The sequence below is a fragment of the Camelus bactrianus genome, chromosome 26 (assembly GCF_048773025.1).
Source record: "Camelus bactrianus isolate YW-2024 breed Bactrian camel chromosome 26, ASM4877302v1, whole genome shotgun sequence".
In the NCBI taxonomy this organism is placed as follows: Eukaryota; Metazoa; Chordata; class Mammalia; order Artiodactyla; family Camelidae; genus Camelus; species Camelus bactrianus.
The window spans coordinates 7,440,109-7,453,624 of NC_133564.1; the positions used below are offsets into that span (position 1 = coordinate 7,440,109).

General features: G+C 54.8%; 1 protein-coding gene across 1 annotated transcript in view; it reads left to right on the top strand.

The window, feature by feature from the left end:
• DLGAP2 (DLG associated protein 2) overlaps nucleotides 1–13,516 on the top strand; it is a 61,677-nt gene that overhangs the window by 8,554 nt on the left and 39,607 nt on the right. The window contains exon 3 of the mRNA XM_074353498.1: nucleotides 12,316–12,463. Within this exon, the coding sequence (XP_074209599.1) occupies nucleotides 12,316–12,463 (148 nt within the window). The remainder of the gene's footprint in view (nucleotides 1–12,315; nucleotides 12,464–13,516) is intronic.

The following is a 13,516-nucleotide window of genomic DNA, read 5'->3' on the forward strand; positions in this document are numbered from 1 at the left end:
GCTGCCAACATAACTTCTCGTGTTAAAAGTGTGTCATTCATTTCGTGATCTTGCACATTAAAAGAAAACCATGAGAAAGAAAAGAAAAAAAAAAGCAAGCAGTCTAGTGACCGCGAGCAGGCATCAGGCCTCCTTAAGGATTATGCACTTTACTTTCCTGTTGACGAGGTACCCCTCCTGGCCTGCGGACCCCCTGGCCCGCGCTCGCACGTCCTGTCCCCACGCCTGACCTCTCCCCCGGGCACTTCAGTCCCCTCCCTCGGGCACTTCAGTCCCCTCCCTCCTCAGCACCTGCAGCCCGTCCCTCTCCTCGTCTCAGGGGCTGGCCCGCGGCCTCGTACCAGGCGCCCACGCTGACAGTGCTCAGAGGACAGGTTAGGAGTCTGCATTTGTAAGACCCACTTCGTTACCCAATACAGTAAAAGTTCCCCCAAAACCCAAGGGAGCGATGGAGAGGCAGGGCTGCTGGACCACACTTTGAACAACGTGTCCCCTGGACAGACCTGCACCTGTAAGTAGTAACATGTTATTCGTGGCAACGTGGCCAGGAATAGCAAAAGCTGAAAATAACCCCAAGTTCGCCATTACAGTCCTGACTGAATAGCAGATATACACGTGTTCAAACAGTAGAATGTTACTAATGGAACATGGTAGAACGTTAGGCGGCTGTGAGAAATGGGGAAGACTTCTGTGTGCCGACACGGAGCGATCAGAGCGCGTTCAACAGCCAAGTGCAGAGCGTTACTAAATAACGTGCCGCCTTTCACATAATGGGAAAATAAGACGACAGCTCTTGTCCGTTTCTATGACGTAGTGAAACCACGAGAATAAGTAAGAAACTAATAAAACATGCTTACCTCTAAGGAGTGAGGAGGAGGCAGGCGCAGCAGGGAAGGCCCAGGACGTCTCAGTATGTGCCTTTTATATATCATGCCGACCTTCGTTTGTGCAAACGTGCCGTCTACTCAGAAATACCAGGACTTCGAAGACACAGTGAAAGACGGTAAAGCCACTCTCAGGAGACAGAGCGGCCACGGGATGGACAGGTGACACTGGTGACAGGACTGCCAATAAACTTTGAAATAACAGATTATTGCAGTAAAGGGTCTAAGGGGACGCGTGGACTCCACAGACAGGAAAATTACAGGACGGGGGCAGCGAGAAGTGCTGTAAAGGAAGGTCACGTGTAGGAACGACGAGCTTTGCTGACCGGCTCGTCGGTAGACGTGACTGAGCGGTAAGCAGTGAACTCGAAGGCAGGTGCACGGACACCACCGCACTGAAACGCGAAGGAGAAAACGTAGGGCGCGAGAAGCAGAGGAGCGCGTTTAAGAGCTGCGGGGAGGCGTCAAGCTGTCCAGCACGGAGGAGCCCCGGAGGGAAGAGACGTCAGAAGACGTAACGTCCAAGAATTCCTGAACGTCATGAGACGTTAAGTCAGAGACTGAAGAGCGCGGAACTCTCGAGAAAGATGAACACCCAAACGACGAAACAAACAAAAGGCCTCACCCCGTCTCCCCATCACGTTCCCGCCACCAGAAGCCAAGGGTAAAGGGGACTCTTACCGAACAAGACGCTACCTACAGAGGAACAGACAGTTTCAGCTTCTCAGCATGAACTCTCCAAGCCAGAAACAACGAAGGGAGATGCTTAAAGTATGAGAAGAGAAGCTGATTCACCCAGAATTCTAGACTTAGAGGAAGTACCGTTCAAAAATGAAAATGAAATAGAGACCTTTTCACAAAAACAGAAGTTGAGAAAAGCATTGTCAGCAGACCTGGTACCGTGAGAAAAATTACAGGAAGTCCTTCGAGTGTGGCTGTTAAACAGCGCGGTGCCAGACGGACTCCTGGGGCCGTGCGGGGCTCCGAGGGCCCGCGTCCGCGCTGTGACAGCCCACGCGCGTCTCCGTCCGGTCCCCGGAGCTGTGCAGGCGGCGAGGGACACGGACGGCCAGCAGCTGGGCCCCACCTGGCGAAACTGAGGACAGAGGGCGGTGACAGTGCACGCAGTCCCTTTGGGGTGAGAAGCAGACGCTGGCCTGGGGCTGAAAGGGGGCCGCACTTCTCCCCGGCTGCCCTCGTCTGCTGTGTTCCCGGGGACCGCGCTGAGTAAAGAGTTCAGAGAGAAGAGGCCGTAAAATCTGAGGGCGAAGTCACATAACACCAAGCCCGGCAGTGGCTGTTCTAAGTGCCTTGTGTGCGGTTCTCCCAAATGCAGTAAAATGATTTCTTCTCCTGAAACCGCTGTCTTCCTTGGTAAACGATGCTTCACGTATGAATTCACATGCTTAGTCATCCAAGAAATAAGTGTGTGTTATGAACTAAGTATATAAATAAGACAACATTAATAAATAAATAAATGTACCAAAAATAGAAAATAGAAATAAAAAATGTAAGAATTAAAAAAAATGAGCATACAGATTGCCAGGATATTAACGAGGCACCAAAAACCAGTCAACTGAAAATGACAGAATTCTTTTTCACAGTTAAAAAAATAAGGGTTTGATGACCTGAATTGCTTTTGCAATAACCACTTTATTAGGATAAATGTTGTTTAAATCTCGTTTACTGTGAAATGTATCAATATGTATGTATGAAAAATACTTACGTTATTTCTTCCCAGAGCCTCCAAAGAGAACTCAGTCTGGCTGGCGCCTTGCTGTCCGTGTGTGGGGCCGCGGCCAGAGAACCGGTCCCACCGCGCCAGACTGTGACCTACGGTTCTAACGTGACCTAGCACAGGAGGGCTGCGCTGAGCCACTGAGTTCATGGTAACGTGGCGTTAGTCAGGGTTCTCCTGAGACACGGGGCCTGTGAGGAGCTGGCTCCCATGCCTGTGGAGGGCAGACTGGCAGGCTGATGGCCCAGGGGAGATGCTGCTGCAGCTCAAGTTGAAGGCGTCTGGACGCCTCCTCTTCCTCAAGGAGGTTGATCTTTTCTCTTAAGACCTTCAACTGGTTGGGCAAGGCCCACCCGCATCCTGAGGGCAGTCTACTTACTCAGTCTACCAGTTTAAATGTTAATCACATCTTCAAAAAAACCCCTTCACAGTACTGTCTAGACTACTACTTGAGCAGGTATCTGGGTCCCGCATTCTCGCCAAGTTGATGCATAAGATTAACCGCCACACACAGCAGTGGAAAACTAATACACGGAAGCACCAACGTGTTAGGAATGGTCATCTCTGGGTGGTGGAGTTGCAGCTGAGTTTTACCTTTTTTCAAATATTTCCTAAAAATTTTCCAAAAGCGTATATTAGTGTTAAAAGATACTGAAAATCGGCTTCTCTGTCTTCTAAGCCCCCTCGTAACCGGTAAGTGCTGTTTTCCCAGTAATAACACTGCATTTAAAGCAAACAATCCTTGTGTTGCAAAGTTACCAGAGTAATACCTTTATGCTCGGTGACTTTATTACACTTCTCTGCTACAAGTGGAAGTATGGTTTTATGTGTGTTCTAAAGCCATAAAGTGAAACTTATTCCCGGGAGTATGCCCACGTGTTGTGTCTCCAAGGTCATTTTACGTGAGATGTAGTAAAAGAAGACTTGCAGAGACACGTCCCCAAGCTGTCACCAGGGAACCCCTCTTCCTTGATGGAGTGAAAGGAGTGGGCGCTGAGCATTACTGGTCCCGAGAATCGCCTCCAGCTCTAGCACCACGACGTGCACGGGGGGGGCAGGGGCCTTCAGCATCCCTGGTCCAGAGAGCCCAGGGCTTTTCCAGCACAGTCTCCCCTCCCAGGGCTGCCCCCGTCTGCTACCGGTGACTTCTGACTCCCGGGATGTCCCCGTACTGAGAGGTTCCCATTAGCCATCTTCCTGCACATTTGGTGCCCTCGTTCTTCTTCATCTTCTGTGTTTGTCTCTAGTTCCTGATTAAATTACGGCTCCCTCGAATGGCAGTGAACACTCATTTCTTTTTATTACCCCAATAACTGCCGTGCAGTCCCCCAGACATTGTCAGCTGACTGGGGCACCACGTCGGATCGCTTCCATGACGGGTTACACTGCTCTTTTCATTTCAGATGGATGCGCATTTAGTGATTCTCTCCAATCACAATAGGATGCTCGATCTTACTGCCTGTAGGGTCTTATATGTATATGGTGGCGTATTCAAATAGTCACTAAATTCAGCATTTATCATTAAACATTGCAACGGCGAAAGAACTCTTTCTTTCTCCTTAAGCAGCATGTACCTCGCATTTTACAGGGTGGTAGATAATCAAATATTTAACCTATAAAATCAGCAGTCAGAAAATACAATGGAGTGAGGAGAATGGAAACGCGTATTTAACTGCCGCAGTGATATTTAATTTCAAGCGCTAACGGGAGAAATTCTGGAACAAAGGCAGCGGTGGCAGCGTGGAACAGAATGTCTTCTCTGCACACACCACCTGACGGGGAACCGATCCAGTTTTCTGTTTGTCTCACTGGCCAGACTTTGCTCCAGGTCCCTCGAGAGCAGAGACCGTGGCTGAGCTATCCTGACGCAGAGCAGGTACTCAGTGGTGTCTGACGCCCTGAACTGCTCGTCAGGAAGTGGTCACTGGGGCTGATCAGGTGGGTGTTAGTGGTGATTTTTACTGCAGCTTCGTGTTCCAGTCGCCTCGTTTGTTAGGCTAATAAATGCCCTAAAATTGCTCCTGAAGGTCTTGGGGAACCCCTGAAGGGGTTCAGTAGCCTAGACGGTTTCTGTCTTAGGAAGATGGATCTGACTGGGGGACACGGTCATGTGTCTGTCAGGAAATCCCGGTGGGGGAGAGCAGACTGTGCTGGCAATGGCAGGGGGACCGAGAAAATGGGTCGGGAAGTGGACCTGATAGGGGATGGTGCTGAACAAAAGGAGCAGGGACGGAAGACGCCCCCGCCCAGGACTCTGACATGGGCGGCAGAGGGGCTGGAAGGAGGCGCAGAGGTCGGGGGTGGCTGAGTCCAGCCTCGGGCATGTTGCGTTTAATGTGGCCCCCAAGGCCCGATGCCCAGGTGAGAGCCGCAGCCGGACGTCGTCTCTGCCCAGGTGATCCTGACCCCCCAGGTCCCGAATGCTCGCTCCCTCTGCCTTCTGGGCGGGGGACCTGACGGGGCAGGTCCGAGAGACAGACTCCAGCCTGCTGCCCCGGAAGCTCCTGAGAGCAAGGGCGAGGTTCAGCCATCTCATTCCTGTTCTGGGCGCCCAGTGAGTGTGTGTTAGGTGAATGGCTCACTTGCCGGGTAAACACACCTGGGGAGAGCGTTTTCACCCCAAGGAAGTCCCTTTAGAGCAGCCCTGCCTTGGTCCCGGCCGATGGCTGGTCCCCGGGCCCCCGCTTCCTCTGTGTCGCAGCTCACGCACACTGGCCTCCACTCGTGTCTCTTTGGAAAAATAAATTACAGGGAGAGATGTCAGCAAACTGAATTTCAGAAAAATAAACCTCAAACGCTCTGAATGTCGGCGGGTCAACAGCAGACCCCCTGCAGCAGGCACGCCCGCAAGTCCTGGCGCACGCGTCGGTGTTGAGCCAGTCTCTGTGATGTGTGACTTGCAAGGTCTTGAGATCAACAGTGTTTTTAAGAAAATGGACCCAAGGGGCCTTTCGGTGGCACCAGGTGGACCTCGGGGACCCTGTTTGCGGTAAGTCCGGGCGTGGCTTCAGCTGCCACTTCGAGTACCTGGATCCAGGAAACGGCTGCGTCGTCACACAGGGGGCAGGGAGGCTCAAACGCAGACTCGCTCTGGATGCTTAAATAAGCACGAAAAACAGGCTCTGTAACTAAGCAGAAAGAAAATGCATGAAACAATAAGGGCGTCTCTGAGAATCTCCAGCAGGGACAGAAGCAGGCAGAGTGAAGGCTCTGCAGCCGGGAACAGCCCCCCTCAGATCTGCCTGCTTTGGTGAAGCCCGCCATCCCAGCCACGCTGGGCACACGCCTCGCGGGCGACACCCAGGCCGAGCTCTGCCCGCGACCTTGTACGCCAGATGCGGCGGCTGCAGCTGCTCTTGGTGGGATTCTCCTCTGTGCCCTGAGCTTGCACCCCGAGTCTGGGGGAGACGCACCGTATCTGAGGGGTGGCGGTCATGTGCCCATACCCTCGCTCCAAGAGGGTCTGGAAGGGAAACCGCCACCGTGTCGCCCTGTAATAGGTGTCCGTCTCCGCCTCTCGCAGCGGACACCACCATCCGAGGCCCCGAGGTGTCAGTGAGCCAAGCAGATGACAGAGGCACCATCACAACACAACGTGAAAATGAGACATCCTGGGGCGGCACGTTCTGGAGAACAGTTAACACGCATGTGCTAGTCACCTGTCTGCCAGAAATCTGCCTGAGGTGCACACGTCTGGGGATTCACTGCACACACCTGAGACGTACACGCATACCTGTAGACTCTGCACCGAGGGCCAAGACCCTGCTCCAAGGAATGAAAGGAGAGCGACGTAAATGGAGAGACACCGTGATGGAGCCTCGGCACGGTCAGGCTGCTAGTTCTCCCCAGGTTAGGGTGTAGTTTCAGCGCAACCTCAGCCAAAACCAACGCAATTCAAAGCAACCTCTGTTTTTAGAGAAACTGACAGGAGGATTCCAAAACGTGTGTGAAGATGCAAAGGACCTTAGGAGAGCCAGGACACCCTTGACAAAGAAGAACCAAGTCGGACGCCTCTCGCCATCTGATTTTCCCAGCCCCAGACCCAGCCGTCTCTGCAAGGCTCCCTGCTTCATTTTAGGAGAACGGCATTCAGAATCCTGGGTGGGGCACCGGGTGTGCTCACGGCCAGCTCCTCAGCGGGCAGAGCCGGCGTACGTGCAGGTGTTCATCGTACCTTCCCGTCCGCGTCTGTTAAGCTAAGCATGAATCCATACCGATGTCTCTGACTGTAATTTGACACGACGTGGTTCACTCTGGCTTTTCTCCCTCCCCCTGGTTATCTGAACAAGACATTTTGCAATTTCCCTTGAGACCTCCTCTTTGAACCGCGGCTTGTTTAGAAGCCTGCTGTTTAACTTTCAGATTCCTGGGGATTTTCCAGAAATCTTCCTGTTGCTGATTTCTAGTTTAACTGATTATGGTCCAAGAACGTATTGTGTATGATTTCTATTCTTTCAAATTTCTTAAGGTTTATGTCCCAGAACATAGTCTGTCTTGGTGGATGTGCAAGGGGCCCTCGCCTGGGGAAAGCGGATTATGTTCTTGCGGGTGGGAGGCCCTCTGTCCTTAAGACAGAGTGAGGGTGGCGTCGGGGGACCAGGGCTTCTCAGCCTGCGTGCGGCTGGCGTCTGGGGCCAGGTGGCTCTTCTGAGTTGACGGCTCTCTGTGCACGACTTTCAGCAGCATGTCCGGCCTCTACCCACCAGGTGACAGCAACTGTGACGACGGAGCGTCTCCAGGCGTTGCCTCATATCCCCTGGGAGGTGAAACCTCTCGGACTAAGGGCCACGCAGATCGACAGAATAAATCAGCGTGCGGGAGAGAGGCTCTCGCCATCAACAGGTAGAACTTCTGCTCGTTAAAGGACTAAGAAGATGAAAAGGCAGACTGCAGAGTGAAGGGAAATATTTGAAATGTGTATCTGACAAAGGATTTCATGCAAAATATATACAGAACACCCACAAAATAAAACTATGAAGACAAACTGATGGGAAAAAATGGGGAAAAGTTAGGGAAGCCACTCCACAAAAGAAGACACACGAGTAACCAACCACCACGGCATCAGCCCTTAGCAAGCGGGAGGTGACCTGAGCGAGGCTTCCGCGGCTCGCGCTGCGGCGGGCGAGCATGACGACAACGCAGAGGGCTGGTGAGGCCGAGGGCGCAGCCGCGGAGGAGAGGCGTCTGTCCAGAGGCCGCGCCTGAGGTCTGCGCAGCCCACACACTGCAGCTCTGGCTCGGTTAGTTAACGGGGTGTAATGGGGTTAATTTTTCTGTTCCATGATTTCTATTTTAGAAAAAAAATTAAGTTCTTTCTGACGACTTCACCAGTGTTTGTTCTTTTCAAAAAAAAAAAAAAAAAAGAAAGTAAACACTTGAAATGTTTTGTTCAGGCAGAATCTGACGTGGAAAAATGGGGTCCCTCCGAGAAGCCCTGACCCCCGTCAGCTCCCCTAGGAGTGTCCCAAGAAGTCCTACCAAACTCCTCAGACTGACCTGGGAGCCAGGTCCCCGACCCCGTCCAGGCCTCTGCGGGCAAGTCGACTACAATGCTTATTAACATTAACCAGATGCCCGCGGCGCGCCAGGCTCCACCCTCCACGCATTGTGTAGAATGTTCTTAATTAACATCCGCGGACTCTGTGAGTTAAGTCCTGTGACGTCCGCGTTTTGCAGGTGCTCACAGAAGTGGCATAGTTTGTCCAACGTGACACATGAGCCGGGAGCTCAGCCGGGACCTGAACGCAGCCGCCTTCACGGCCGTGCCCGCGCCAGCCCAGGCTGCGCTGGGCGCTGCGATGTGTCCCCCGATGGCTCTGCTGGCCACTGCACTGGCCCTCGCTCTCTACAAATGAACATTCAGGTCGCCTCACCACCCAGCAAACTCACAGCCTTTCCAAATTACCCCGCATCCCCTCCTCTCTGACAGATTCGGAAAATTGTTCAAAACCGTCCCATCCACCACCCTTTTCTCACCTGCCCTTCCTGCAGTCGGGCCCAAGTCCTCCAGGTCGGTTTCCCCACTGCCTCCCACGGCCCCAAACCCCCCCGCCCCCGGACCACCAGGACTTCCTGGCGCGGGGCCTCTGTTCCTGCTCCAGAAAGTCTGCAGGGTTTAATGAGCCCCTTCCCTGCAGGGGCTGCTGGTCAGTAAAGGAATAAACGTAGAAAGGAGGGCACAGCTCAGAGGTGGGCGCGTGCTTGGCTTGCACGAGGCCCTGGGTTCAATCCCCGGGACCTCCCTAAAAAAAAAATACTTTAAGATTTAAAAAATAAGAATAATAAACGTGAGGAGCAGAGGAACAGGTGGTGGGAGGAGGCGCCAGGGTTGTGAGGGCGGCCCCGTCTGTCCGTCTGTCCGTCCGTCCCCAGAAAACTCACAGGCTCCTGGCAGCTGCTCCTCCAACACCTGTGGACGCCGGCCGCCTCCTCTCCGGGATGCGTTTCATCTCCGGGAAGCGAGGCCCCTCTTCCAAGAGCCCTCCTGGCCTTAGAGGACGAGGGAAGAGCCTGACGCTGTGTCTGTTCCGCCTTCGGAGCCTCTGCAGAGGCGGGAAGGGTCCAGTCTCCCCGGAGAGGGTTACGCTGGGCCCCGTTCTCCACGTGGCGCAGGGAAGACGCCACGCTCCTGCCAGTTCCGTCAGCTCCACGTGTGAAAACAGAGGGACGCCCTCTGCATCTGGAACAAACACGCTGAGTTAGAAAAAAAAAAGTTTTCCCCTATTTGTCCTTCATACACGCTGCCCAGCGTCCTCGCTGCTCGGGTGACGGGAACGCAGGGGCGGCGTGTTTTGTCTCAGGGCTCGGGTGTGTTTACACGGGTCCGGCAGCTGAACGCAGAGGCCTGGTGAGGTGTGGGTTTGGTTACGTGGATTTGTTTTCACCATGACCTGAAGTCACAGAAGAGGGCTGTGGCCTCGGTCCAGCCGCCGACTCTCACAGCTCGCAGGCGGGAAGGGGAGAGCTGGAAGCCAGGAGCCCTCCCGACGCGCCTCCTTCCTCGCTCGGCTCCCGGAGCAGGTTCCCGCCTCGTGTGCACGTGTGACTGTCGGACGTGGGCACCACTCAAAGGGGAAAAAACTAGAAACCATGTGTTTGCGTTACTCTGGAAGGCTCTTTGTGGTTTCCTCTCAGGAACGTCTGCGCCACCGGAAAGTCTGCACATGAAGGTCTGCGCTGTGCCTGGCACCCGGGTCTGCAGTAGGAATCACCATTTTGAAGAAATAACTGAGGGGCCTGAAGGGAGTTTCAGATGGTGCTGGTGCCCGAGGACCGGCTGCTGGGGAGGAGCGGGGGCCCCGGGGCCCGGCCCTGTCCCACGTGGGACCCCTGGTCTCTCTGGCACCTCCGGCCTCCCTGCTGGTTGTCAGTGTCCAGGCCGCGGCCATGAGGACCGTGGGCCTCCTCGGGGGGGGGGGGGGGGCGGCGCTGAGCCGTTGTCATAACAACAGGTGTTTTCTATTAAGCGTAATAGGCTGAAGTTGGGGCTTTTTTTAGTTTAAAATGCGTGGTACTGGAGGACCAGCCTCTTGAGGTCGCCGATCCCGTGTCTCGGCAGTGCACTCTTGGGGCTGGAGGTGTGTGTCCCGGGGCCAGACCGCCGGGCCGCTGCGCGCTCCTTGCTCACCTGGGGGACCTGGGCGGTGCGGGTGTCGGTCGTCCTGTTTGCACAGCGAGGCCACGAACCGGGTGGGACTCCTGCGAGCACTGGGTGGGTTAGCACGTTGCCAGATGCTCCCAGAGTGCCCAGCGTCGCCGCGTGTAGCAGACGTTAACTGCTGGGAGTCTGTGTTTAAAAGAAAACAGCGTGACTAGCTTCCTGCAGAGGCGAGTCTGCTTGCAGTGGCTGCCCTGCGTTAGAAGGAGAGCAGCGGGGATCAGAGGCGTGTTTGAACCACAGAATCACACACACACGAAACCTCGGGCTTGCCCAGCGCCACCCGGGGGCACTCGCTGGCGCTCTGGGGCTCCAGGCTCGGCGCTGGGACCTGCGCACAGATGTAAAGGTGACGGAGCCACTTTGAAAGACTCCCAGACGTTGAAGAGGGTACAACGGTGAGAAGGCAGATTCCTCCGAGGGGAAGCGTTACGTCAGAAGGAAACGAGACTCCGTGCTGGCTGGTAAACTCGCCGTGTGAAGTCAGCGGTTTCAAGGAAACACAGAGGAGAGGGAGTTTCTGTTTTTGCAAAAGCAAACGTGGAGCCAAGAGCCCCAGAGCCCGGGCAGCCCCCGGGGGTGCGACGCGCACGCCCGCACGTGCCGTGGAGCTGGGCCAAACACGCGTGCAGACGGGGCAGGCGATGGTCACGGCCTACCAGCCCGGGCCCACATGCCATGGTCTCGGGCGCTGGGGGTGGCCACACACCTGTCTGTCTCCAGCCCCGGGGCCACGGAGGAGCCAAGGGACCCGCTGCTGGGCCAGCCCCCGGCCCGGACCCCCACCGGGACCTCCTGCCCGCAGCAGCGGGAGTGACGGGGCGTCAGGCAGAGACTTACATGTCTTCACACGCAAGATCAGAACCCGCTCCAAGCTCACTTCTCCCCCATTTCCTTTCCTTTCTCTCTCTCTCTTTTTTTTTTTTTTTGGTCTGTTTTGAGTGGAGAGGAGGGAAGAGCTGAAATAAACCTACACTCGGTTTTAAAACAAAGATCATTATTATATTAATTTATAACGTGAATTGTATTCTATTAATAGCTAAAAATAATTATTATTACTTTTATCCGAAACATTGACTTTATAACAAATGAGCTTCACTTAATCAGAACTTGTAATCAAGCCCCAATTTTTTCTCTGCTGCCCATTTTTAAAGAAGTAAGTCAGAGAGGAAACGGTTTGCATCAAGAGTTCACTCTGAAGAGCCAGGAACGTACTTTGGCCAAATACGAGTCAGAGTGAGCAATCCCGTGTTCACACACGTGTGTGCACAGGCCTGTGCCGTGATCCTGTTTAATGGTCCCGTTGTGATCCAAACTAGGAAAGAAGAGTAAATTAATTGTTTCTGTCCACATTCTGTCTGGGTCAGATAACATGAGTTCTTACTGTTCTGTGGAAACACTGTCATCAGAACTTGAAAGGAGCTCAGTCAGCCAGAAGTGTGAGCTCAGCTGAACCTGCGGTCTGACCGGCGTCCTCGAGGTTTTCCCGTACGTTTAACGTTTTGCAAAATAACGAGAAGGGAGACCAGAGGACTTTGACTTTAAGGCTATTTGGGGGGAGAAAAAGATCATTTTGATAACAAAATGGATTTGGTTTCTCAGTCTGCTCTGCCTGGATTGTGTAATCTGGTCAACTTCACGTAAGTTGGAACTGGAGGCAAGGCTTGTTTTCACCTTTTGTTTTCCTGCGTGTGTGAAGCTGTCAGAAGCCGACGTGATTTTCATGAGACTCGGGTTTTGAGCCGAGCCCACTGTTGCGCTGGGTGAGTTCCCCGTGCCTTCAGCTCTTTTTTTTTCCGGTGTGGAAAGGTCCCGATTTCACTACCTGGTCGTAAGAAGTCAGGCTTGAAAGCAGGTTCAGAACAGCCTCTCTCGCTGCTTCTGATGCGACGCACGTTTATGAGCGTGTCTGTCAGGAATACTTACAGGGGGCAAAGGTACCGTCACAGGACGAGGTTCTGCACTGGCCTCTGGGCGCTGGGTCACACGGTCCCTGCAGAGATGCTCACGGACGCCTCTCCTCTCCTTTCTTGCAGCCAGAGCTACCTGCCAGCGGCCAGCGACGGGCCAGCCGGCCACAGCCTGGACCCCTCTGCCAACTACAACTCCCCGAAGTTCCGCTCCCGGAACCAGAGCTACATGAGAGCCGTTAGCACGCTCAGCCAGGCCAGCTGTGTGAGCCAGGTCGGGGTCCCTCCCTCCCCCGCCTGGGTCCATCCCCTGGCCGGGACACTGGGTCCGGCCGTGAGCAGAGGCGAATTTCCAGCTAGAGCTGTCTTGGGGGACCACAAACCCAGAAACTTTACTAGATCAGTGGGGCATCTCTGCCTGTCTCATTCCTGCACCCTCTCCTCTGCGTCCCTCCTGGCAGAGCAACCTCCTTTCCTGCACCTCGTCCCCCTCCCCACGTGGAGGGTCTGCGTCCCACCCCAGGGGACACCCAGAGCCGCCCGGCACCCACTGCTGAAGTTCACAGGGGTTTCTGGGGTCTAGCAGCTCCGGGCAGCCAGCAGGATCACCTCCCGGGTCCTTTAGGGTACGTGGGGGCGGGGCTAGTTTTGCTCGTCCCCAAACCTTCCCCTTGGCTTCTTCCTGCTCCAGGAGAGGGAGGCCCAGCGGGAGGGACCTCAGTGTGTTCCTGGACCTTCTCCCCTCCTCCCCGCCAGAGCGTGCTCTCGACCCATTCAAATCCTCGTCACCCTCCGTCCCCTCCCGTGCCTGGTCCCCAGTGCTTCCGTGACCCAGTGCACCTCGAGTGTGCCGGGGATTTCAGTCTCACACTGGGGCCCCAGTGTGGCCGTTTTCGCGGGAGTGGGTGGGCCCTGGTGTCGGGGCAGCTACGCCCGCTCCCTGGGAGTGAGGCGCCCGGTTCTCAGCCCGAGGCCACCGCGGAGCTCTGCTCTTGGCCCTGGCTGCTTTCTTCCCGGGCTGGCATCTTCCTGAGGTCGCCGGCCCGCAACAGTCTCCACGTTTCCTTTGTTTCTCTTCCTCCATTCGGATGATTCTGACAACTGCCCCACTTTCCCAGGAACCAGGGGAGCTCAGGGATGTGGGCGCGGGGCCGGCACCTCTGTGCAGAGGGGGCCTCCCTGCACCCTCCCTGCAGGAAAGACGTCCCCTCCTCAGTCTGGACCAGGCCCTTGTCTCCTTGTCTCTAAAAGCTGTTTCAGTGTGATCGCAGCCCCTCTCTGCGACATGCGCACTTTTTCTAGTTGTGGTAAAATGACCTTTCTAAGC